The sequence below is a fragment of the Drepanopeziza brunnea genome (genome assembly GCF_022702325.1).
Source record: "Drepanopeziza brunnea f. sp. 'multigermtubi' strain 214-2 chromosome Unknown ctg6, whole genome shotgun sequence".
NCBI lineage: Eukaryota > Fungi > Ascomycota > Leotiomycetes > Helotiales > Drepanopezizaceae > Drepanopeziza > Drepanopeziza brunnea.
The window spans coordinates 2228554-2251437 of NW_027094069.1; the positions used below are offsets into that span (position 1 = coordinate 2228554).

Here is a 22884-nt window from a genome sequence, read left to right on the forward strand (position 1 = left end):
TCTCGCTATTAATACGCACGTGTGAACTTAGATCGCAATACGAGGTCGGACAAGATAACAATTGTAAAATAGTTTAATTTCATGATCAGAGCCGGGTTTCGATAGTTTCGCGGTATAGTAATGATGCATTATCGCGTCGGCGTCAAGACCCTGTAAAGAATTGGAAGAGAAGATTCGCGCTTTAAATGATTGTGTGGTTTCGTATATTTAGAGAGTTCTGACTGGGCATGGATGGATGCTCGATTAGCAAGATCTAATACACATCTCGTCTTTAGCGGTGGTTACTGAACTAGCTTCGGCAGCTTCCTCTTTTAGGAATAGGAAAAGGCAGATGGGTTGCGGCTTGGTGGATTATGTTTATTTATCTTTTTTGATTGATTTAATTTGATTAAGGAAAGGTTTCCGTAGAGTATCCGTGGCTCCTTTTTTTTCCTTTTTTTTTTTTGAATTTGTATTACCATGAAGTATATCTGTTTGGCTTTACATGCTCGACTGCACATGAAGAAGGCCTGGGACCAAGCGTCGAGAGCTTGAAAGGTCTGGATCTATCGATATACCCGTTCGGATTTGTGTATATATTTGCGGCTATCTGATCTATTAGACCCTATCAGAAGCAAAAATGTGACCCCAATACACCTTGCTCCGTTTTACACGCCAAAAATGGTATAGAATCAAGCGTACGCTGCGCATATATAATCATAAAAAGCAATCGTCAACCACCCACGCCACGCATGTAATTTCCGTCTCTGGGAATTCTGCTCCTCGGATCCAGGATCGCCATTCACCCAGATCCTCTCGTGAATTTCTCATGCTGGCGGGTCGCATCGCTATCGTTACCCGCCTCCAGCGAGCCAGCCTTTGTCGGCCGTGTCTTTTGGGGGAAGCAGTACCCGGGATGGAAGACGGTCATAGCCAGGACGGCAAGCACGATCATTCTAGCAAGCCACATTCAGCATTTCGATCGACTCAGTACGATTGACGTAAGTAGGTCAGGGTGGGGGAAAACCTACACTCCTTCAAACACAATAAAGCTAGGCTCGTCCCGCATGATGGGGTTCGCCCAGCCCCCAACCATCTCGACGATGCGGTACACGCAGCGCAGGAAGACGGTCACGAAGGCGACGGTGACGGCGGCCACGAAGCCCTTGAACTTCCCCGACGCGAGCAGCGCCTTGGCCTGGGGATCGACCGCCTCCCATGCGAAGCGCGTGCGCACGACGTAGTCGACCACGAGCCCGGCGAAGGCGAGGAGCGTGGCGACCTGCCACACGATACCAGCGATCATGAGGTCGGTCCCGAGATCGCGGAGGTCCGCGTCGTCGCCGGCGCTGCCGGCCATGCCGCCTCCGATGGCCTGCAGGAGGAGCGAGATGAAGTCGCAGGTGATGAAGATCCAGGTGTACCAGCGGGCGGGGATGCGGGAGCGCTGCTCCCCGAAGGCGCGGACGAGGTGCTTCAGGGTGAGGTAGATGCCGGCCGCTATGAACGCCGGGGAGAAGATGAGGCAGGAGATTTGGATTGTGAAGCCTGTGTCGCTGTACTTTTGGTTATGTTAGATAGCTAGTCCCTCTTACGCGAGTTTGTGTCCCTGGGCAGGGAACAAAGACAAAGTGATAGGGACCTTACTGGGTTTTTGTGCATCATTAATCGGCCCCCGTAACCGATACACTCACCAATGCAGCCGATGGCTATTGCGAGGCTGTAGAAGTATGTCTTCTTTGGGATCCCGAGACCGAGTTGCGCCGCGGCTAAGAGAGCGAAGATGGCTATGAAAAACGCATTGGCGGGTAGGTTTGGGAGGTACCCGTAAATGGTATTCTCGACTGAACAGTCTCCAGGGGTAACTTTGGCGCAGTCTTGAGCCACATAATGCTGTTTCATCGTGAGAGTTGTTCAAGTGATTGACGGATATTGTAAACAAGAACAAGTGTAGAGTCCTAGCTGAAAGAGATGTTCAAAGTCAAGGTGTATAAGTATCTGGAAAGGGCCAAGATTATACAGAGATAACTGTGTTGCTGCATCAAAGAAGCCCTTTGGAATCACGATTAGCGGCCTCTCTTTATGCTCAACCTCATCTGAAGCCACGGAGGCTTAGCGCAATTCTTACCTACTGAGCCCACCAAGCCGTTAAGCGAGTCCGATAATCCACCTTGTCATGCCGGCTCGCTAAGGCTGAAAATACCCCGATGCCGTCCCGTTACTAACTCACCGAGACCAGACCTGCTCGTGCGTCCCGTAAATACCATATTTATAATTCGGACTCGTTAGATGGCATAAAACGCATTTCCTTTGTCTAGGTAAGCAGCCAAGATCCATATTGATCATACTCGGCTCGGTGTCTTTTGATTTGTGGCTTGAGTCGTCGCACGCAGCCCACGCCGGTAAGGCTATAGGCATGTAAGACACTTGGCGGGTCAGACTCACGATCAATGCATTCGGGGCGATGAGGCTACGGGCGTAAAGCGGGAAGCTTTTCTTTCTTTCTTTCGACGGCTGGCTGGCAGCGTGCAGCTATATTATATCGGGGTCGAGGTTCGAGTTTGCAGGCTCTTTGTTTGGACTCACGGCTTTGCTGCACTAACGCACCGGAGCATCTCTTCCCACGACACATATTCATTGCCCACCGTGCCGCATGCACCAAGAGCTCGGGTATTTCAAGACATAACGACTTTCAAAAAAATTACGTGAGCGCAAGTTCATTCCGAATAAGCCTAATCTGACGTCTCGTTTGGTCTGGAAAATAACAATCGATGCCTTGATATATCTTGGCTACGGCAAATTTGATCGCTATCCTCAAGATTCTTATATCTTACTGGCATGTTATATATGTCAACGTGTGTCCCGGCCGATAGCCCACGTTTCAAAAAGCCTCAGTCGTCTGACGTACGGCAGAGATAAGGCTTTGTGTACGACGCCATCGATATGAATTACGACTCCCGATTGATCTGGGAGTGAGTGCGTCCCGAGCATCTTTTTACCCGAACGATCAACGATATCATGATACGAGTGCTGGCTGCTGACGTGAGATGGGGCACCGAATAAGAGAAGCCGTCGATGAGAGAAGAATCTGGGAATGATGTTGCACAGCTTCCAAACGACTGGCAACTGAGGTCTAGCGCTATTTGTCAGGTGCAAGGCTCAAGTCTCAGCCACGGTGTATTCTTTCTGAAGTGGATGGATGCCTAAGGGCTAGTATTCCAGAATCAGAATTATCCGTATGTATCTACTCTCATCGACTCTGCTACTTCGTTACGGTCTGATAACGGATAAATTCTAGGTCAGGTGTATCCCCATCATCGAGTTCGTGAGGAGGTCTTCTCTTTTCTGTTTGAACCATGCCTCTTTTTCACTACCGAGTAGAGAATTCGCAGTGTGGTTAGATAGGAGATCAAATTAATCTACTCTCAGCCTACTTACGTAGTTTCTCAGCTTCTCATATCCGGTTTTGGTATCTTTGGGCCTGCTTGGCGGTATCTCGAAAATATTCGTTTCCTCAAGTATCAAAATGAACACCAAGGCTGACCCTATTTCGGCCAACCGAGTCAAGCTGCGATTCTAATGCTTCTCTAGTCGAAAATTTGCCTTTATCCACAGGTAATATACGATCGGTACCAGGTGCCAAGATAGACTAGATAGCTCTTGAGGACTTGAACTTGAAAGCGCAGAAACAAAATAGAACCTTTATTTATTATTATAGCACAGAGGAAGTACGTAAAATGATCGCTTAGAGGCTATTTAATGCTGCTGCGGCTGCGGCTGCTGCTGTATTGAATTAGTTTGATAAGCTTGCTATTGAAACGGAGATAAAACTGCTATGGGCTACGAAGTTCTAAGATGGTGGCTACTCCTGGATCAATATATGCGAGTTATTAGTATCGAATATGAGATTTAGTTGCATTGTTTTGAAGATTATCTAGCGATTGATGGATACGAACGACCGGCCGGACCACTGTCGCGGTGGACTCTGGAACATTTGAATGCTTTTGAGTCTTGAGAACTTGCTGGAAGCTGAAGAAATTTTCAACTACGAGCAGATAAGCTAACGCGCATGATGGAGAGGAGTAAGAAGTTCGATTGATAGTGGTAATTGTAACCAACATTTCTGCGATCAGCGCGCCAGTAATAAGTGTATGTATAGGCTTTTTAGTAAATAAACAAACAAGCGAGCGAATGGCCCCCCGTTGCCGAGCTAAGCACGGATACTCACCGACCCACATCCAGATAAAGGCTAGGGCAGCAATACCCAATTCTAGCTGGAGTTGACTCCGTGACCTTCAATTTCATGACATTGGTCCCTTCGTCCACTTAACCATGATCAATGTAAGCACCGGTAATGCATTTCATCCAATGGGAGGTTTTCCCATAGCCCTATTGCGGGGCCCCTTCCCGTTGTTGGTATATAGGGTTTCGCCCCTATTCCTGTGTAGGAATTAGCCTCTTGGCTACTTCCACATATATAGCTCTCAGCTCTCTCATACTAGAATAAATCAACACTTTCTACACTCTTGATTCTATCACCCGTACCCCACGATTTACCCGTTCTCGGGGGCTGGGAGAAAGCTGTTCAGGTTATCGAGCAGGAGTTCCGGCCTTCAAGAATTGAGGTCTTCTAGGCTCTTTACAGCTTTTAGCTTACAAACAAGCTTCATCGTACGTAAAGTTCTCTTCCTCTGTTGAGCCTGTTGCAGATAGTTCACGGTTTCCACCAATGAATCACGCTGGAAGCTCTCTCCTCGGGAAGGTAACCTGCAGGTATCATATCTTATGCATCATCGGTCTCGAGATCCAGCATTTGCCATGCAGGTTTGTTGATATTTGCTCTGTATTTGACTCCTGATGCAGGTCCCGCCCGCTCTACCCTTGTCGCTATTGTCAGCCGCTAGTCGTAAGGGTTCAGATCTGCAACCCTCAGTACATGCCGGCCGCTCTCTTGCAGACGTTCCTGCCCTATGATTCCATCCATACTGTTGCTTCCCTTGCCTTTCTGCGGGCAAAGGCTGCGATTTGGGGGCGATAACCCGTACTGCTGTTACACGAGACCTGAGCTCCGGATACCCGCTGCATAATCAATATAAGATCATCCGAATTCATGCTTATGATCAGAAGTCACTGCTATATGCAATCAGTCGTGTGAAATTCTGGTTTGATCACCAGACTGATATATCAGGTATAAGTGATGGCTGCCCCAACGTACAGGCCATCACCACCCTTGACTCAGCTCAGCATATCTTTTATCAGCCATGAGACTTGTTATTACATCGCTCTTGTTGGTGGCAAAGGCGTCAGCTGGAGTCGTGGACAGACCAATTCTTGTGTCGGACTCAGAGATTCAGTCTTTCTTACAACCGAATGGGATGGAGCCGTAAGTGCCAGCCTCTATCTTTATGTACCGGGCTAATCGGATTCTTCAGAGAATACCTCTCTGACCGAGCTGTATGTACCGGTCCAGCTATAGGCACGCAAGCCAAATACTGGTTGGACGCTCAAGATCACACCGGGAATGCGAGAGGTTACGCTCCCTTCCTCGGAACCGACTACACCTATCCTGTCTATCGCAACGTAAAAACGGCACCTTACACTGCCAAGGGCAATGCGGCAGCAGATGATACGGCTGCCCTTCAATATGCCCTGAACAACGACGGGAGTGGTGGAACTCGCTATAAAAATGGAGTCACGATCCGGCCCGCCGTTGTCTTCGTGCCCGGCGGCACCTATATGATTTCAGCGACTCTGGACATGCGTCTGAACACCATCCTCATTGGAGATCCGGCGAATCCGCCCGTTTTTAAAGCTACTTCGGCCTTCAGTGGGACCAATCTGATCCAAGGATACGACTTTGGGGCGGGTGACCCAACGACCAACTTTTTCGTGGCTCTGAAGAACATTGTCATCGATACTACGAGTATCGATAAAGCTAAATCGGTCACGGGTCTTGGCTGGGGCATCTCTCAAGCTTGCCACCTCACCAATATCAAGATCAACATGCCCACGGATTCTGGAGGTCATGTTGGCATCGACATGACTGCAGGGTCTGCGATTACAGTCTCTGATGTAGTACGTTAGCTGGTCCCCGCGTCTCGCAAATGATACTAAGCTTTATCTCCAATAGTCTTTCGTTGGCGGCTCGATTGGCATCCGAGTCAACAACCAGCAAGTGAACCTCAAAAATCTTAATTTCTTATACTGCACTACGGCCATAAAATTTGGTGGAGGCAAGACCGCAGTCATCCAGGGGAGCAAGATCGATACCTGTGGTCGTGGAGTCGACACTACCAATAGCGGCCAGCTTGGGTTTCTTGCCATTCTCGACACCAACGTCGTCAATTCTGGCCCGGTCATCACTTTCCACGACTCATCGAACGATTCTGGGGATCGCAATAATCAGATCGTCATTGAAAACCTGTCGCACTCCGGTACTAATCCAATAGCTGTTGATACCAACGGAAACGTCAAGCTCGCAAGCACTGCCAGTGTTGACACCTGGATCTGGGGTAACAAGAGTCCGGGTGGTTACACCTCAGGAGCTTTGTCTGCGACCCCCCGCCCGGCTGCCCTCCTATCAGGGGGCAAGTACTTGATGAAGACTCAGCCCACCTATGGCCAGTACGCATCCGATCAGTTCGTCAACGTCAAGTCTGTGGCGGGGTTCCAGGTCTTTGGCGATGGCTCCACGGACGATGCGGCCTCGCTTAACGCGATCCTCCTCCAGAATGCCGCCAACTGCAAGATAACATACTTTCCCTATGGTGTGTACATCGTCAAGAGCACGCTCTACATCCCACCCGGATCCCGGATCGTCGGAGAAGCCTGGCCCGTCATCTCCGGAAGTGGCGCGGCTTTCACCAATGCAGCAAGCCCGGCTCCCGTTGTGAAGGTAGGAAACGCCGGTGAAATCGGCCTCGCCGAGATCCAGGACATGCGTTTCACCGTGGCGGGGATCTTGCCCGGCGCCACCATCCTGCAGGTCAACATGGCGGGCTCCAACCCCGGCGACGTCGCCTTCTGGAACACGCACGTCACGGTCGGAGGAGCCGCCGATTCCCAAGTCAACACCGCCTGCGGATCTGGCAACACGGCAGGCTGCAAAGCCGCGTTCGCCCTGGTCCACCTCACGGCCTCCTCGAGCGCCTACATCGAGAACATGTGGGGCTGGATCGCAGACCACTCCCTCGACGGGGGCTCAGCGCAGAACATTGCCGTCGGCCGCGGCCTCCTCGTCGAAGCCACCAAGGGGACCTGGATCGCCGGCGCCAGCTTCGAGCACTGCGTACTCTACAGCTACAACTTCCACCGCGCGCAGAACGTCTTCGTCGGCATGCTGCAGTCGGAAACCGCGTACTGGCAAGGGGAGGGCGCCCAGCAGAACGCCCCCGCCCCGTGGACGGCCAGCGCGACGGTCGGCGACCCGGATTACTCCTGGTGCGGAGGGAGCGACCAGAAGTGCCGGATGGGCGTCCACGCCAACATCGACGGCGGGAAAAACCTCTTCCTCTATGCGGCTGGCTTCTGGACCTTCTTCCACGGCGAGACGCAGACGAGGTATAACGCGCCCGAGACGGTCTGTGGGAGCGACTGCATCACCAACCAGATCCGGGTCACGGGCGCCCCGAAGGCTCTGTACTGGTTTGGGATAGCGACCAAGTCTGGCACGACCATGGTGCTGGATGGGGTGTCGAACCCAACGCAGTTTAATAACCCTGGTGGCTGGAGTCCTGGCGGGGTCATTGCAGCGTATTTACAGTTCTCTGCCGCCTGATGCAAGATCTTCGCTACAGGAATCTGCTGCTGGAATCTGTTTACCGTTTCGTATCTACGATGGGGGCTTACAAATATTGTAGCGAATTTCGGCTATTGGTTTTGATAGTCATAGCGTGAACAGCTAGCTACCCAATATGATCGATCTCCATTCGGTTCATTCTTACTAAATCAGTCATTCCACAATCAGATATGATAGAGATTTTCTTAAAAGAAGCTTTCCAGTAGAGTAAGGGGAAGTGAAGTCCTATGTGTATAATAAACCACCCACAATCCTCACCTCCATCCTCGTCCGCGTCTCTAGCTTATTCCTTTACTTTACCTATCATTCTTTCTATATATACATACCCGTATATAAATCTCACCCACAGATACCCGCCCCAGCAGAAGTAACCGATGCTGACCTTCAGTTTTTCTTTATTAAAGATAGATTTAAAAGTAAAAGTGAAACCTAGAAAAGCAGCTTGAGTGATTGAAAGACAAGGGTAAGTCTTTGCTTAGTTTGAATATCAGAAATCAGAGATACATGTATTTAAGTGAGTGGGACGTTCAAATAATACCAATCTCTTCTTAAATGCCCCCCCCCCCCAAAAAAAGGAATTTGAACAAATTGTAAGTCGCTGAATTATCAGTGAAGAACATCACCAACCACGATAGACACTCCTCCTCGCCAACCAACCCAGCAACCCATCACTCAGCACTCGCCCTACCTATACACCCCTCTCTCGCCCTCTCCCCCTTTCCATCTACCTCCATCCCCCACATCCCAACCTCCCCATCTCACCCCTCAATCCAATCCACCCCATCATCAAAAAATCTAATAAGGCGTATTCGGCCCCGGTTATCATACGCCACCTCTCCACTCTGCAGCCCGTTATTCGGGTGATCGTAGCCAAAGTAAGCCCTCTGGCGAACAGGGAAGGAGATGCGATATTATGTCTTACTATTGTGTTGTGCTGTTGACTAGGTAGGTGGGTGTTAAGGGAGGAGGTATGATAGAATACAAAGTGTGAACATAATGCTACACAAAGAAGAGATGTATGTATATATGTAAGGACTCTATCAACTGCGCGATCGATCATTACACTATAGATCGGTTGTAATTAAGGGACGGTGACATTGTCGTACTAGGTACGTAGGTACCGAGGCAAGAGACAAGTAGGTACGACAACGTACCACGGTACAGGCTTAAGTATTACCCCTCGAGGGTGCCTCCAAAGTTTAGTTTTCACTTTAAGCCCCCTGGTTACCCTACTCTCGAGGGGTAATACTTACGCCTGGGACGTAGTACAAGGGCACACACATTGGGGTAACCTTAGTCTCCTCCAGAGTACACATCCATCAACCCATCAACCCAACAAAAGAAAGAAAGAACTATTTCCTAGAAATAGAAATAGAAACACAACGCAAAGCCAGCCAGCCAGCCAGCCAGCTAGCACCAATCCAATCCAATCCAATCCAACTAGCCAGCCAACTCATAACCCCCCCTCCATTTCCGTTATTTTTAAATCAAAGTCTTTACTTAGCACCTAAACATTTACATGTACATCTCCTCCAAATCCAAAATCCAAAATCCAAAATCCAAATCGATATCCGACTCCTTCACTCCCCGTTCCCTACTCCTACTCATGATCCCACCCCACGCCTCGTACCTACCCAATCCATCCCATCTCCCCATCTAACCACGCCAACAAACCCACCTCTCCAAAAAAACCCCAAAGGATTTGCATCAAAAAAAAAAAAAAGGATGGGTATAAAAGACGAGATAAGAAGAGGCTTAATCCAACTGATCGAAAACACGATATTACACTTTCAAAAGAGCGTTCTGCAAACAGAACACACCGGCTCTAGGGATCTGGAAGCTACCACCGCGAGCCTTTCAAGCTCTACGACAAAAAAAAAAAAAAAAAAAAAAAAAAGATGTTTCTATCATACGGATCGAGGCCGCTCGGAAAGCCCCACGTATTCAACCATTATCGAGAGGAAACTCGACGTCTAGCACTATGAATTGCTTTAAAAAAAAAGTTTACGAGTGTTCAGCTATGTAACGAGAGGCTTGCCTTAACGGAGTTATCTACTCTCGATTACGGTAGATAGTACTTTGTATATATAATTCTTTAACTTTAACGTAGCACGTCGCTGTACCTTGTAAAAGAGGTCCCCAGGGTCTAGGTAGCTAAGCTTTGCGTTTGGGATACCCGCCCGACGGTAATACGGGAGATACAATGACAGCAACAACAACAAGAACAAATCTCTATCCCCTTTCTTTTCTTCCCACCTTCTGAAATGTGAATGATTGTAAAGCTTGATAATTATAATTATATATATATATATACATATATACATATATACGTATATACATATATAAATACATATATACACACACTCGTTCCCTCTCCCCTTCCCCCTTCCCCCTTCCCCCTTCCCCCTTCCCCCTTCCCCCTCCCCCCCCCCCCCCCTCCCTCCTCAACCCCCTTCCCCCTCCCCCTTCCACCTCCCTCTCACACTCCCCTCTCTCATCAAACACACCAAAACCCTCACCCCCACCCCAAGACCCACTTCCCCATCCCTCCCAACTTCCAAAGCCTATCACGCAGTGACAGTAAACACGGGAAATGGCCATTTCCCGCGAGCGCGCGCGTCCGCACGCAAGAAACAGAGAATAGGATTGGAGTGCGAACGAGCGCCTTCCGGCTTGCCCTTGCCTCGGGGGAAAAAAAAAAAAAGCCTTGCTACCTGCTTATATTCACACAGAGATATCCACACAAATTAAATGTCCATACACACAGCGGTTATCCTCCATCGCCCCAAAGGCAAAAAAGGCAAAAAGGCAAAAAGACAAAAGAAAAGATAAAGAGAGGAAGAGAGAGAGAAAGGAGAATTTACAAATGTAAACAAGCTTTGATTCATCGGATTGTGAAAAGGTAAATAAAACTGAGAGCCCAAGGGGTATCAAGGTATCATATCGCTCGCCACGCCAGCCGAAATAAATAGAAAAAAAAAAAAAAAAAAAACAATAGAAAAAATTACGAAGAAAAAAATGACAAGCTTCCTGATCACCACCAGACCACCAGACCACCCCCTCTCACTCCCACCCTCACTCAACCCTCTACTACCAACCACTCCCATTACGCAGTCGTCTCGACACGTGGGCGCGGCACTTTCTTCCTCCGACTAGCCGTCATCCCTACAAACATGCTATCATCCGTCGAGCTCCCGCCGCGACCGAAGTGGTCGTTTCCTACCGTGAGGACCTTGATCACGTTCCCCAGCCCCACCACTACCGTACGTCCACCCATCGTGTGCATAGGGCCTAGCCCGCTCACCAGTAGGTGATCGCGCTCAGCGTCACCACAGAGCGGCGTGACGTTTCTCTCGCCGCGCCCAGATATCGACCAGACCTCCCAGACATCGTCGTCGTCGGCCCATGAGAGAGGCGTCTCCGACATGCGAGTTCGCGACGGGCCACCTCGACGGCGGAGACCGGCGTTGTCAGGGAGACTGGATTTCGCTTCCTTGGGCGGTGGTTCGCGCTTTCGGACGCCTATCAGATGGCCAGTCATCAAAGCGTCCCATTCACCGGGGCTTTCAATTTCGTAGCGGTGCTCGACGGTCTCGCGCCAGAGACAGCAGGTCTTGCTTCCGGGGGTGTATGGATCGCGGAAGCAGATGGTATCTCCTTCATGCCGAGGTAGGTAAGACTGGAGGATAACATTGCCGGTTTCTGCGTGGGCATAGGCGATGGCAAGACTGGCCAGTCCCACTGACCCACATTGCGGTCTGCGGCGAGTGGAATGGAAACAGCGGAGGCTGTCATGTCTCATCGTTTGGGTGACGAACGTGTGAGTGATTTTGTGAGTGACGAGATCGACAAGATCCACCGAGCTAGTACGGACGGCGAGGAAGGCGCTCAATGATGGTAGAGGAAGAATTGAATTGATTGCCGGATCATTTGGGGGACACGAAATGTCGAAGCCTTCTGATACCCACCCCGATTTGAAATGCGATGCAACATGGACACAGCCTTTCTTGGACGAGGTGATGATCCGAGCCGGTGGGTGAGCCGAGGTTGCGTTCGGCTTCTCGAAATGCTGTCGGACGCAGACAAGGGGGCTGTGACAGATGAGGACTTCAGTACTCCTATCGCTCTCCACGTGAAGCTCTGTCATCTTTCCATTTTGCCGAACAATGATAAGCGGGTCGATGAACTCCGTCTCGTCGCGACCAAAGCAGAACGCAACCGGCTTCTTGCCCTTGACGACAACGTGCATTGAGGGTCCCCATCGTCGCTCGGGGATGTTCCATGTGTACACACGATCGCGACCGGAGAGTAGTGCCAACCAATTCGAGTCCCGATCGATGGCGATGGCGACGACAGGAAACGGATCGACGGGAGAGTCGTAGTCCTGAACAACATGGCTCATAACGCCTCTGCGCAGATCCCAAATCCGAACGAGCCGATCCAGGCCCACCGACGCTAGCACACCGTCACGTGAAGCAGTCAAGAGCACAATATCTAGGTTGTGACCGGCGGGTAGAGTCTTGACGTTCAGGAGGGGCTCGTCTTCCGGGCGAGCATCGATTTCCCCTTCGGGCGATTCGCCGTCCCATAGAAGATAATTCATCAGCATCGAAACAGCAGCGACCAGGACAAGGACCGTCATGATGAAGACCCCCATGCGGTTCCGTGCGAAATCGTAAGCGGCGGGCAGAAAGGGGCGTACTCCAAATTGATTCGGCGTCCTATCCGATCCATCTAGGACGAAAATCAGAGGATCATGGACCCGAGCTATGTAGCTGTTTGCGTGTGGCTTGACCACTTGGATCACTTCGTATGCGGTTTTATGATCTTGCATTCGGAGCCAGGCTGTTGGCGTTCTCGCTTGATGGATGTCAACAGACAAGAGGGACGCTTGCGACGAGCGAGGCAATTGGGCTTGCGGCTTTGCGACGCGGAAGATGCGGAGTACGGTCTGGAAGAAGGTCTCGCTGTCAAAAAAGTGCCACTGCGCAATGAGAATGGAGCCCGTCATAACAATAGTACCCGCAATCCGTGTCGAGAAGGCTGACTCTGCTCTTAGTATACCACCCATCCACGTCTGTTTCGGCTGGGTTTGCGGAGACGTGGGCCGGCTGAGTGTCGCAGCACTGTTAAGCGAATCGCCCAGCTCCGTTCTGCGAACATCGATGCTGAGAACGCCCGTGAAGAAGGTCAACAAGTAAAAGAAGTCGAACAAGAGCGCGAAGGCGGCGAACGTACAGCAGGCCTTGATATGAGGCGAGACGTATTTGGAGAGTCCCCACAGAATGAACAGGTTCTGGCTGGCACCAGCAATGGCGACATGGGCGGTCTGCCCCAGCGCCTCCCCAATTCTGAAGGGAGTCGCGCATGAGGACGGCGTGGTAATGACAGCATTGATGAGCCTGAAGATATTCTCCAGCCCTATCACGAGAATGACGAGAGGGTACAGTCCTCGTGGAATCTTGGAGAGGTCGATCTTCAGGACTGCGCAGATGGTGAAGCTCGACATGATTGAGACGCCGATCTGAGAGAGGACGGCTAGCAGGAGTCCCAGCCTGGATTTCAAAGCGCGCAGCTTCGAAATACGCCATAGGAAGTAGAGAGTAATCACGAAGTAGTTTACGCCGAAGACGATATCGTCCTTCAAGGAAAGTGGTTGAAATCGAAACTCGTACAAGGTGCTTGTCCAGGATCGTCCATTTTCGGGATATATCCGCCACTTGCCGCCTGACTTGAGAGCCAGATCTTCCGCCTGTCTCTCCCACTGTCTCCCGACAGGAGAATCGAGCATATGCACGAGCGTGATGACCAACGCATCCGCCGCCACCAGGCGATGGTCCTCGAAACGCTTCCCGCTGAACACGATGGAATGGCGCAAAGTCACATTGACAGACGTGGATTGGCGACAGTGTTCGTTCACCGTAAGGATGATATCCCTGTCCCCCGCGATCTTCTCTCCGTCGCACGACCAGTATTGCAGCGGGGAGTGGAAGAACCAGGAGGAATTGCTCAGCCCATGGACCGCGTGGAGCGAATCTCGCATGTCCGGCGTCAATCTCGCACTGGGGGCGATCGGCCCAAACTGCTCCAGCGGTCTCCGAGGATTGAAGTTGATCGTAGGGCCCAGCAGCTCGTCCTGTATCTCCAGAGCGCTCAGAAGGACGTGTGGTTCCAACGCCTTCATATAGCTCCCGTGTACCCAAACCGATCGCATCACCACATCCGGGCGGGTAGCAGCATTCCCCTCGAACGGCTGGGCAGATGTCCAGACGTGATGCGGCAGGTTTGACGCCCCATTGACGAAGTTGTTGGTATAGAGGAACGGGAATGGAATGATGAGGATGGCAGCGGTAGCCACGGATACCAGGAGGGTGATGGCAGGGTGACGCGCTGCATGGTTTCCATATCGCGTGAAGGCGGAGCGGAGAGGGTGTTTATTGTCGAGATTGGGTGGCTCGGTAGTTCTATAACGCGATTTAGCGATTCATTCCATCGCGCTCTTTCGCAGACAGGGGCTTCGTACCCTCGAAATGGGTACAGCAGATACCAAATCATTGAAGCTGGATTATTCGTGACCGCGGAGGCCAGCAACAGGTAAACGGTCCCTAGAGCGAGAACTTGAAAAGGGTTAGTTAGTACCGATCTCTTCCTATCTTATCGTATCTCGTGCCGGTCCAGTCGCGAGCCGTGCGCGCCAGCAGCAAGTGCAATGCGCGCCGACAGCCGTGTGTGTCTGTCTACTTTTTGTATTTGGGTGCCCAAGTTGCAAAGGAATGGCGAGACTGAATTGGTATCGGGCTCATATTGCGACTCGAGAAAATTGTGACTGCGACCGGTCGGGGGGGGGAGGGGGGTGGCGGTGGAGGTGGAGGTGGAGGTGGAGGTGGGAGGTGGGAGGTGAAGGTGGAGGTGGGAGGTGGGAGATGGAACGTGGAGATGGGCGGAGATGGGCGGAGAGGTCTGAACTAGACTGGACCGGACTGCACTGGACTGCACTGGACTGGACTGCACTGGACTGGACGATGGAAGTGGTCGAAGACGATAGTGGCTTTCAATGAGATGAGACCCGACCCGGACCCTGATCCAAGCCCGGACCCAAAATTTAAGGTTGACAGTAAGCGAGGCCAGCCCCCGGACCGTACAGTAATAGAGTAGATAGGTAGTGGAATCGAATTGAATCCGGCACACCAGATGGGAAGATTGGCTGGGCAGAAAGGCAATCGACGGCGAGGGCGACGGCGACGGCGACGGTGAGGGCGATGGCGATGGCGACGGCGATGGCGATGGCGAGAAGAATAGGGAGGCCGAAGCCGAAGCCGAAGTTGAAGCCAGCGTGGGATCTCGATCCATGGAGGAGTGAGTACCGTAGGTAGGGAGGTATCGGTAGGTATCGGTAGGTATCGGTAGGTATCGGTAGGTATCGGTAGGTATCGGTAGGTCTCCGTTGCCGTCCTTCTCGAGGTATCCCGATTCCCAAAATATTCCCCGGCGATAGATAGATAGTATTCGTTCAAAGCGCCCGAGGACGAGGATCTTCATTGCACAAAGCTGGCCTATGCTTTTAATAATATCCTTCGTTCGGGGCCCTCCTTAGCACAGCCCGATCGTCGAGAATCAATAGTCGATCGTCGATAGTCAATAGTCGATCGTCGGCAGTCGATAGTCGATAGTCGATAGTCGATCCGAGTTCTCGAGTTCTCGAATTCTCGAGATGGAAGGAAGGGCAGGCCACCTCTTTTCTCCTCACCTCACGGTCGTTCCAAGATCCCGTGATGAGATTGCAGCGAGATCCGGCGAGAGGAGCGAAGGAACTTGGAAGGGGAGAGAGAGAAGGTATAAATAAATCCATCCAACGTACCAACATCCAGCATTGCCATCAACCCCCAGTCGAGCACCCATTCCATCATCCCGGGACTCATCATCTTCTCTTCTGCGTCCGATCTATATCTTTGTCGAGACGCTCAACAAAGCAGTCAGTCAGTCCGCAGTCAGGAAACCACAACAACAACAACGACGACACTAACAACAACGACGATAATAACGACGATGACGACGACAACGACGATGACGACGACGACAACGACGACAACGATAACAACAACAACAACCAAAGTAAGTATCGAATCCTCACCCACCGCGGGTCATCGTTTGCATCGACCATCTACTATCGTGTGTATCTCGTACGACCAGCTCTCCTCACTCGCGCCACTCTTCGACGGTACGGCGGCAAGAGAAGCCACACACCAGCAGAAGAAGCGGTAAAAACAAAAACAATAACAAAAACCAAGGCCAAAAAATAATATCCTCACCGGAACTCCCTCCCCTCCATTTGCATACATACATACATATATATATATATATCTATATATATCTATATACACCTACCTACGGTATGTATCTATCCCGCTTTCCGCCAACCAGCTCACCCTCCGCCCACGCCGCACAACCAAAATCCCTAAAATCGTAAGATTTCCCCCACCCCTCCCCTTCCCCCCTCCATTTCCTCTTCACAACATCAGCCCACATTCCAACCGCTACCTACAATACGTCCACACCTCAGAATCCCTGCCGGGCTCCAGCAGGGGGGAAAGGGGGGGGATGGGGAAAGAAAACGCGAGAAACGGAAGAACGGGCAACGGGAAAACGGGAAGAACGGGCAGGACCGGACGAAAACATGCCCCAAAACGGGCGGACATCTCACGACAAAAACGTAAAGATGAGATAAGAAGAAGAAGGAGAACAGAAGCGAAGGAAAAAAAACAACAACAACAACACACAACAAAGCTCCCCAGAGCCGACAGATGATAAAGATCGATACGAGGGGAGTCGGTGCCCCAAAATAACACTAATCACGATGCGAACAATAATAATGATAATAGTACGAAATAATAATCATAATGGTAATCACAATACGAGACGAGGCCAGCCCTGGCGCGGCCAAGTCGGGACCACCAAGCTCCGACGCTGGAGGTGAGAACCTTGTGGGAATAAGGTAGGTAGGTAGCGGACCAGGTCCCAATCCAAACGTAATAAAAAAAAACAAAGAAAAATTTAAACGATCCCAAACGAAGAAGGGGACAAAAAAGAGAGAGAGAGAGAGAGAGAGAGAGAGAGAGAGAGAGAGAGAGAGAGAGAGAGAGAGAGAGAGAGAGAGCGTATATATCAATCGCACTTGGTATTCATCATCTCTCTCTCTCTCTCTCTCTCTCTCTCTCTCCCTCTCTCTCTCCCTCTCTCTCTCAGCAAGAGTCTTCACAAGAGGGCCTCCCCCCCCCCCCCCCCCCCCCCCCCCCCCTTTTATCTTTTTATTTTCATCACATTGCAGTGCTGTCAGTGACGCATTCAAACGCTACGGGGGACAAACAAAACCAAAAAAAGAAAACTAAACTCGCGCGACTACTTCCTACCTCCTACCTCCTACCTACTGCTACTTATACGGTATGTAATGATATCTAACAGGTGCCTTACCTACCTACCTACCTACCAACCAACCAACCTCTCCGACTTTTACCAACTGTGGTAGGTAGGTAAAGTCAAGCTCGCTCGCTCGCTCGCTAGCTACGGTGTCTACTTGTGATACTTACGGTATTTCCCTGCCTGCCTAGGTACCTAGGGAGGGTATCAATCATAATACAATACAATACAATACAATACAATACAATATAGTATAGTATAGTATAGTATAATATAATACACCCAAGAAAAAAGAAGAAGGAGGGAAGTGATGCGCATACATATATATACATAGATATATATACATATCCATCCATGCCAAAATCCCCAACTACCTAAACTAGTGCTTGCTACAAACCTATCAAGAAAATACCAACAACAACTACAACAACAACAACAACAACAGAGCTTCTAACTAACTCGCTACTTAATCAAGTTTTGATCGACGTTCAGTGATCTCGTTCAGGACCGGGGAGGTTTACCGGTACCTAGGAGGGCGTTTCGTAGTGGTGGTGGTGGTGTTAGTAGTAGTGGTGGTAGGACCGGTAATCATCGCGATTCCCTACCGACCTACCTACCGACCTACCTACCTACTGTACCGAGGATTGCTTACAAGGATACCTACCTCATGAAGGAGGTGGAGCGCGCGAAAGCGTCCCGTCCGCGTCCGGCCGTCACTTGCTCACCGGTATATACTTATCAAACCATTTGTACTTGTACTAATTAACACAGCAAGCGAGCGAGCGAGCGAGCTTGATTAGGGTATCGACTTCGAGATTAGGTAGACAGACAAGCCTTTTCAAGGCCCGGGAGAGTCGGCGGGGTCCGGACCTCGACCGCGCCGCGCTGTGCACTGCACTGTGTCGGTGTCGGTGGCTGCGGAATATGGGAAGGGCGAGTCGAATTGACCTACCGCAGGAATTGGTAGCGCCTGCTTGCTGTTGCTACATGCCGAGCTGGGGCTTTGATTTGCGTCAAGATAGGTAGGCCAGACGAAGGCGTTAGCGGACGGCCCGGGTAATTGATTCGATGAGCGTGTGTTGCTGCTGAGGCCGGAATGCTGGGAGGGAGATTTGGATTTGGAGCATAGCGCAGGTTCGTTCCCTTTTTCGCCTTTCCTTCGAGTTTCGGTTACGGAATCCACTATTTTTTGATTTCAGATTGGGTGCTTTGTGAAGCGATTCGGTATGTTGTATCTGAGTATGTAGCCCATCGATGTGATGGTCCGTTTCCTAATTTGTAATACCATTAACGTGTTGTCCAGTTTCCCAAAGGACTCTCTTGCCGACTTACATTTGGCTTTTTGGTCCTCTATTCCAAGCCCCCCCCCCAAACCCGGATCCCCATGTCATGCCCAACCCCAACCAATCATCCTGCCAACGCCTTTCCCACCAACTCCTTACTCGACTCCGACATTGGTAGCTGCAACGCCAGCTCGCGCCCCCTCTCACTCATCTTCCGCCACGTCTTCCTCAAGATCTCAATAATCTTCTCCTCATCGTGTCCCTTCTCAAAGGCCTCGAACTGGTCATCGAGGAACACCAGACACGCCACATCCTCGAGGATCTGCGTCTCCTCATTCTTCTTGAGGTCCTCCTTCCGGATCAACCTCGCCACCCCCGCCGCGTCCTCCTCGCTGAAGTTGCACCCCAGACAGACCGCAGCCGCGAGGTCCGCTTGGCGTTTCTTCAGGAAGGAGCGCCAGTTCAGGTATCCGGCCTTCGTCTGTATGAAAGCCGGGTCATCAGTCTTTTGCCCAACACACGGAAGATATTTTAAATAGGATGGGAGGGTCGAAACATGATGGTTGGATTTGAGGGAAGGGGTCAACGGCGTTTGCGTACCATGGGGTAGGAACCGCGGGGAACCTCCCACCTGCGAAAGTGCTGGGCACGGATAGCGACTTTGAGGATCGGGGAGGCGTCGGGGGCGCGCAGGCTGAGGTAGTGCGACATCTGCTGGGCGTAGTGCAGTTCGTAGGGGACGTCTTGGCCGTCTACTATCGTGACATTGGGATCCTGGGCGTGAGCTTCGTCGATGAGAGCGATGGCCGCTTCGTAGTTGGCGGCCGCCATTGCGAAGCTGTTTAGGAAGCTGGAGATGGGAAATCTAGAGAGGTCTTGTTATGGGGGAATACGCCAGATTCGAGCTCGCTTATCTGATATTCGCTTGAGCCTTGTGGTCGACTCTGGACATCTTCTGGAGATGCCGAGTTAAGAGGTTGAAGTGGAGCCATATGTATCTAGCGAGGACATACAAGCTTCACGTGACCATTCTAATAATCGCATATCGTTAATAAACGGGCTCTTTCAAGATGAGAGTCATTGAAAGAAATTGGGTTTTTAATTTTTTTATTATTACTTTTTTTTTTTTTTTTTTTTTTTTTTTTTTTTTTTTTGGAGGGGGCGGGCCCGGGGGTGGGGTCCATGGTGGACTAGGGGTGATGTTGAATACCGGTAACACAACTTACTCAAAAGACTTAGTTCCAACCCATCGCGAACCGCTGCCCCGGCCGTAGCTCCGCTTCTTGCCGGACTCGATATTCAGGCCGTTCAAAAGCTAGCCTCGCGGACCGGGCCGCGACCGGTAACCCAGGGCGGCGTGCAAATAGTGCGGGTTCTCTGAGATCGGTGCCTAGGTCCGGTGGTGGGCGAGTCCAAGGCCGTTCTTTTCCGTCATGGCGTCGCGAGGGGTGTCTTGTTAATATGGAAATAGACATGGATATAGATATGCAGATAAAGATTTCGATACAAGAGAAAATAGTAATATCGAAATCGATAGAAACCCCCGCCCAGGACGAACTCAAGGCTCGGTATCTATCTATCTTTCCCGCTCTTCTTCTTCTTCCCGCTGCAGAAGAAGACGTCCGACGTTCGACGTATAGTCGCCCGGGCCACCGTCTTAGCCCTTTTGCATGAAAGGTGAAGGAAGAGAAAAGAAGCAGGTACGGAGAGTAGCCAGGGAAGGCTTGCCTGGATAAGCGTGAGGAGTTCACTGGCATCCTATCCGGGGGGGATAAGAAAAGATAGATGGTGGGAGGATGGGGGGAAGAAAGGGAAGGAGAGGAACAACGGACAGAAGGCGGAGAGAGATTCAAACTTGAGCCTAAAAGACAATTTATCTTTTCATTGCGAAGGCAGCTGTGTATCCGCATCGAAATATACCCATCTCTCTCTCTGAATTTTGAAAACAGATCTTGCTAGCTACATGAGTAGTGCTAACGTGGATCGCGAGCAAGCCGCTCCAGCAGCAAAAAGTATGCACCCGCGCCATTCACTCCAGTGAGCCCTGATACAAAAACATGCGTAAGACCTTAGTCCGAGAACCTGACCAGCCAGCGCCGAGCCTTGAACAAATACAGTCCCCCATATGTAGTACCGAAGAAGAGAGGAGATAAAAAAAACACTAAATCCGCCCCCGCCCCCCCATTTCCAACACCATGACGCCGCAACACCCGTCTCCACCCCGAATATGCCAACGGGTTCATGTCCAACTCCCGGAGACAGTGGTAAATGATCAGATCGTGAGACCAAGAACCCGCTTCAGGCGCTCACCAAGAACCCCCAGCGTCTTGACAGCAGCGCTCTGCTCTGGAGACTCGTTCGGAAACGTGATCAGAGCCGCACGGAGAGCAGCAATGGCCATGTCGCCGTAAAACTCCAAGAAATTCTTCTCAAAGCCGTCGATCATGGCAGTGAGGACGAGGATTTGCGTAGCGCTGCGCTCGCCAGGTGGGGTGTTGAGAAGCAGGGCCATGGAGTTCCAGTAGTGGTAAGGAGGCCAGGGGTTCGTGCGGGGAGATTTGCTATAGTTGCGTAGACACAAGGCAGCGTAGCCTGCCCCGAGACCGCGCATGCGATCGTAGTGCTCTGCCTCGGAGATCCATCCCTCATCGAGGCGCTTCCAGCCCAATCGGTCGCGTCCTTCGTGGGTGGTCTCGCTGCCGCGGACGCCGAAGACGACAGGGAGGGAGACACGAATCTTGGCCATGATGATATCCATGAACGATGTGCCACGCCAGAGGTAATTGGGGTGGGTGACGATGTTGTGGACGAGGACACCAACTGGCTCTGCGATGCGCGGGTTGACTGCCGCCTCGCTTGCGAGTTGTTTGACGATCGCTTTGGCGAAGATGTTGACGACGTAGATAAACAGACATGGTAGTTGGCCATTATTGTTGTTTGCATCTGCAACCGGGTTCGCTGGGGGTGTGACGAGAAACTGCTCTGGGTTGATGAGGGGTGACGGAGCTTGAGGGCTAAGGGTGAGGTCAAAGATGTTTCGAATTGCGAGGGCCTGGATTCTCGTTAGAGGGGTTGCTTGTAGAGAGAGGAGCTACTTGCCTGATCCTTGTTGGTGCCCGCCCCGTCGGTCAATTGACCCAAGGTCCTGTTCAGCATGCGGCGTAGATCACCAGCGAGGCTTTTCACCGAGTATTTTCGATTGCCAGCAGCAGGGCTAGCGACGTTTGGCAGACTCATAGAATTTTGGTCCAGGCTCAAAACGTACTTTCGAAGCTTTTTGCAGTCCTGTAAAATCTGATCGTACCGTTGGACATTTGCAAGGACGAGCTGAGCACTGGTCTCCTCGCCACGCGCTGGCGGTGGCGGCTGCGGGTTGGCGACGGGAGAACGAATAGGAGGGGCGGGAGCAGCGGGAGCAGCCTCGAAAGGATTCGGTCTCTCGCCTGAACGAGGCTGAGAAGGCGGTTGAGAGGAGCCTGGGTCTGCGCTAGGGGGAGCTGTACGGAACGGGTTTGGCGGGGCCGGAACCTGATGAGCTGCTGGTCCTTTGACGAACGAATTGTGAGACTTCGGAGGATGTTCCGGGGTGGAAGAGGGGTTGGCTGGCCCGGCAGGCGAAGTGGGAGATGGCTGGGAGAGTTGTGCTACGTCTTTGCCCTTGACTGATTCCGCGAGAACTGGAGGGGTAGGTTGGACCACGGGAGGTGCAGGTGCAGGTGCAGGTGGAGGTGTTGGAAGTCTTGGTGGAGGGTGCGGAATTTGCTTTGCCCTGTTCTCTGCCTCACGAATCCGAATCTCCTCTCTTGCCTTCTTCTCTGCAGCTGCCACGCTCTTCTCCAGCGCATCCGCCTTTGCTTTCAGCAGCTTCGCCTGGCGATCGTCCACGGCGGTTTGTAGGACCAATTGGGCTCGTTCTTGGACCTTGAGGGAATACTGCCACTGCTCTTCGAGTCGCGCAGTGTGGTATGCCTCCATGTTAGAGAAGTCGCTTGGATGAGGGAAAGAGAGGCGTTCAATGCCGTGAAGCAGTTGTTCGTCCATTCCACCGTTGGAGTTGAGGTTGATGTTGAGGTTGGGGTTGAGGTTGGGAGAGGAAGAGGAAGACATCGTGACGGGGACATTTGAATAAATAATTGGTGAGATCGCCTCGCTCGCTTCCTGGCTCGCTTCCCCTGCTATTGTGCAAGTGCGGCAATAGGAAGGTCAGCGGCGGGGGGGCTCTGGGAGTGAATGCGCTCAAATGTGAGGTTATCAATCTCTCCGACACGAGGCGTCAAAATAATTCTGCCCGGTGGGCGGTGTATGCACTTGGCTTGGCACAGTCCGGACCGGAATGTCACGGGCGGGCGAGCTTGCTTGCATTTCTCTCGGATCAACACCATCCTCGCCATCCTCACCATCCTCACCTCC

The 22884-nt window shown here is 51.5% G+C and overlaps 5 protein-coding genes across 6 annotated transcripts; 1 reads left to right on the forward strand and 4 right to left on the reverse strand.

Annotated features, from left to right (window-relative positions):
• Window positions 1–781: 781 nt before the first annotated feature.
• Window positions 782–1881, reverse strand: L3040_004466 (uncharacterized protein; the record flags this gene model as incomplete). Its single annotated transcript, XM_007291525.1, has 3 exons — window positions 782–935; window positions 1011–1540; window positions 1627–1881. 3 exons carry the CDS (start codon window positions 1879–1881, stop codon window positions 782–784), a joined length of 939 nt encoding a protein of 312 aa, XP_007291587.1.
• Window positions 1882–5240: 3359 nt separating this feature from the next.
• Window positions 5241–7756, forward strand: L3040_004467 (uncharacterized protein; the record flags this gene model as incomplete). 2 transcript variants are annotated; one of them, XM_007291526.1, is made up of 3 exons in its annotated part: window positions 5241–5362; window positions 5412–6054; window positions 6110–7756. In XM_007291526.1, the coding sequence occupies 3 exons, from the start codon at window positions 5241–5243 to the stop codon at window positions 7754–7756; spliced, it is 2412 nt and encodes an 803-aa protein (XP_007291588.1). The 2 variants fall into 2 exon arrangements, with proteins under 2 accessions (XP_007291588.1, XP_066011988.1); XM_066155133.1 differs by lacking the exons at window positions 5241–5362; window positions 5412–6054 and having other exon boundaries at window positions 6578–7756.
• A 3127-nt stretch (window positions 7757–10883) lies between these two features.
• On the reverse strand, window positions 10884–15922 carry L3040_004468 (uncharacterized protein; the record flags this gene model as incomplete). The annotated part of the gene is made up of 4 exons (XM_066155134.1): window positions 10884–14241; window positions 14301–14394; window positions 15636–15737; window positions 15913–15922. 4 exons carry the CDS (start codon window positions 15920–15922, stop codon window positions 10884–10886), a joined length of 3564 nt encoding a protein of 1187 aa, XP_066011989.1.
• Window positions 15923–18386: 2464 nt separating this feature from the next.
• L3040_004469 (uncharacterized protein) lies at window positions 18387–19305 on the reverse strand (the record flags this gene model as incomplete). Its single annotated transcript, XM_007291528.2, has 4 exons — window positions 18387–18462; window positions 18524–18541; window positions 18627–18955; window positions 19075–19305. 4 exons carry the CDS (start codon window positions 19303–19305, stop codon window positions 18387–18389), a joined length of 654 nt encoding a protein of 217 aa, XP_007291590.2.
• A 1441-nt stretch (window positions 19306–20746) lies between these two features.
• Window positions 20747–22581, reverse strand: L3040_004470 (uncharacterized protein; the record flags this gene model as incomplete). The annotated part of the gene is made up of 2 exons (XM_066155144.1): window positions 20747–21526; window positions 21574–22581. 2 exons carry the CDS (start codon window positions 22579–22581, stop codon window positions 20747–20749), a joined length of 1788 nt encoding a protein of 595 aa, XP_066011990.1.
• Between the last annotated feature and the right edge of the window lie 303 nt (window positions 22582–22884).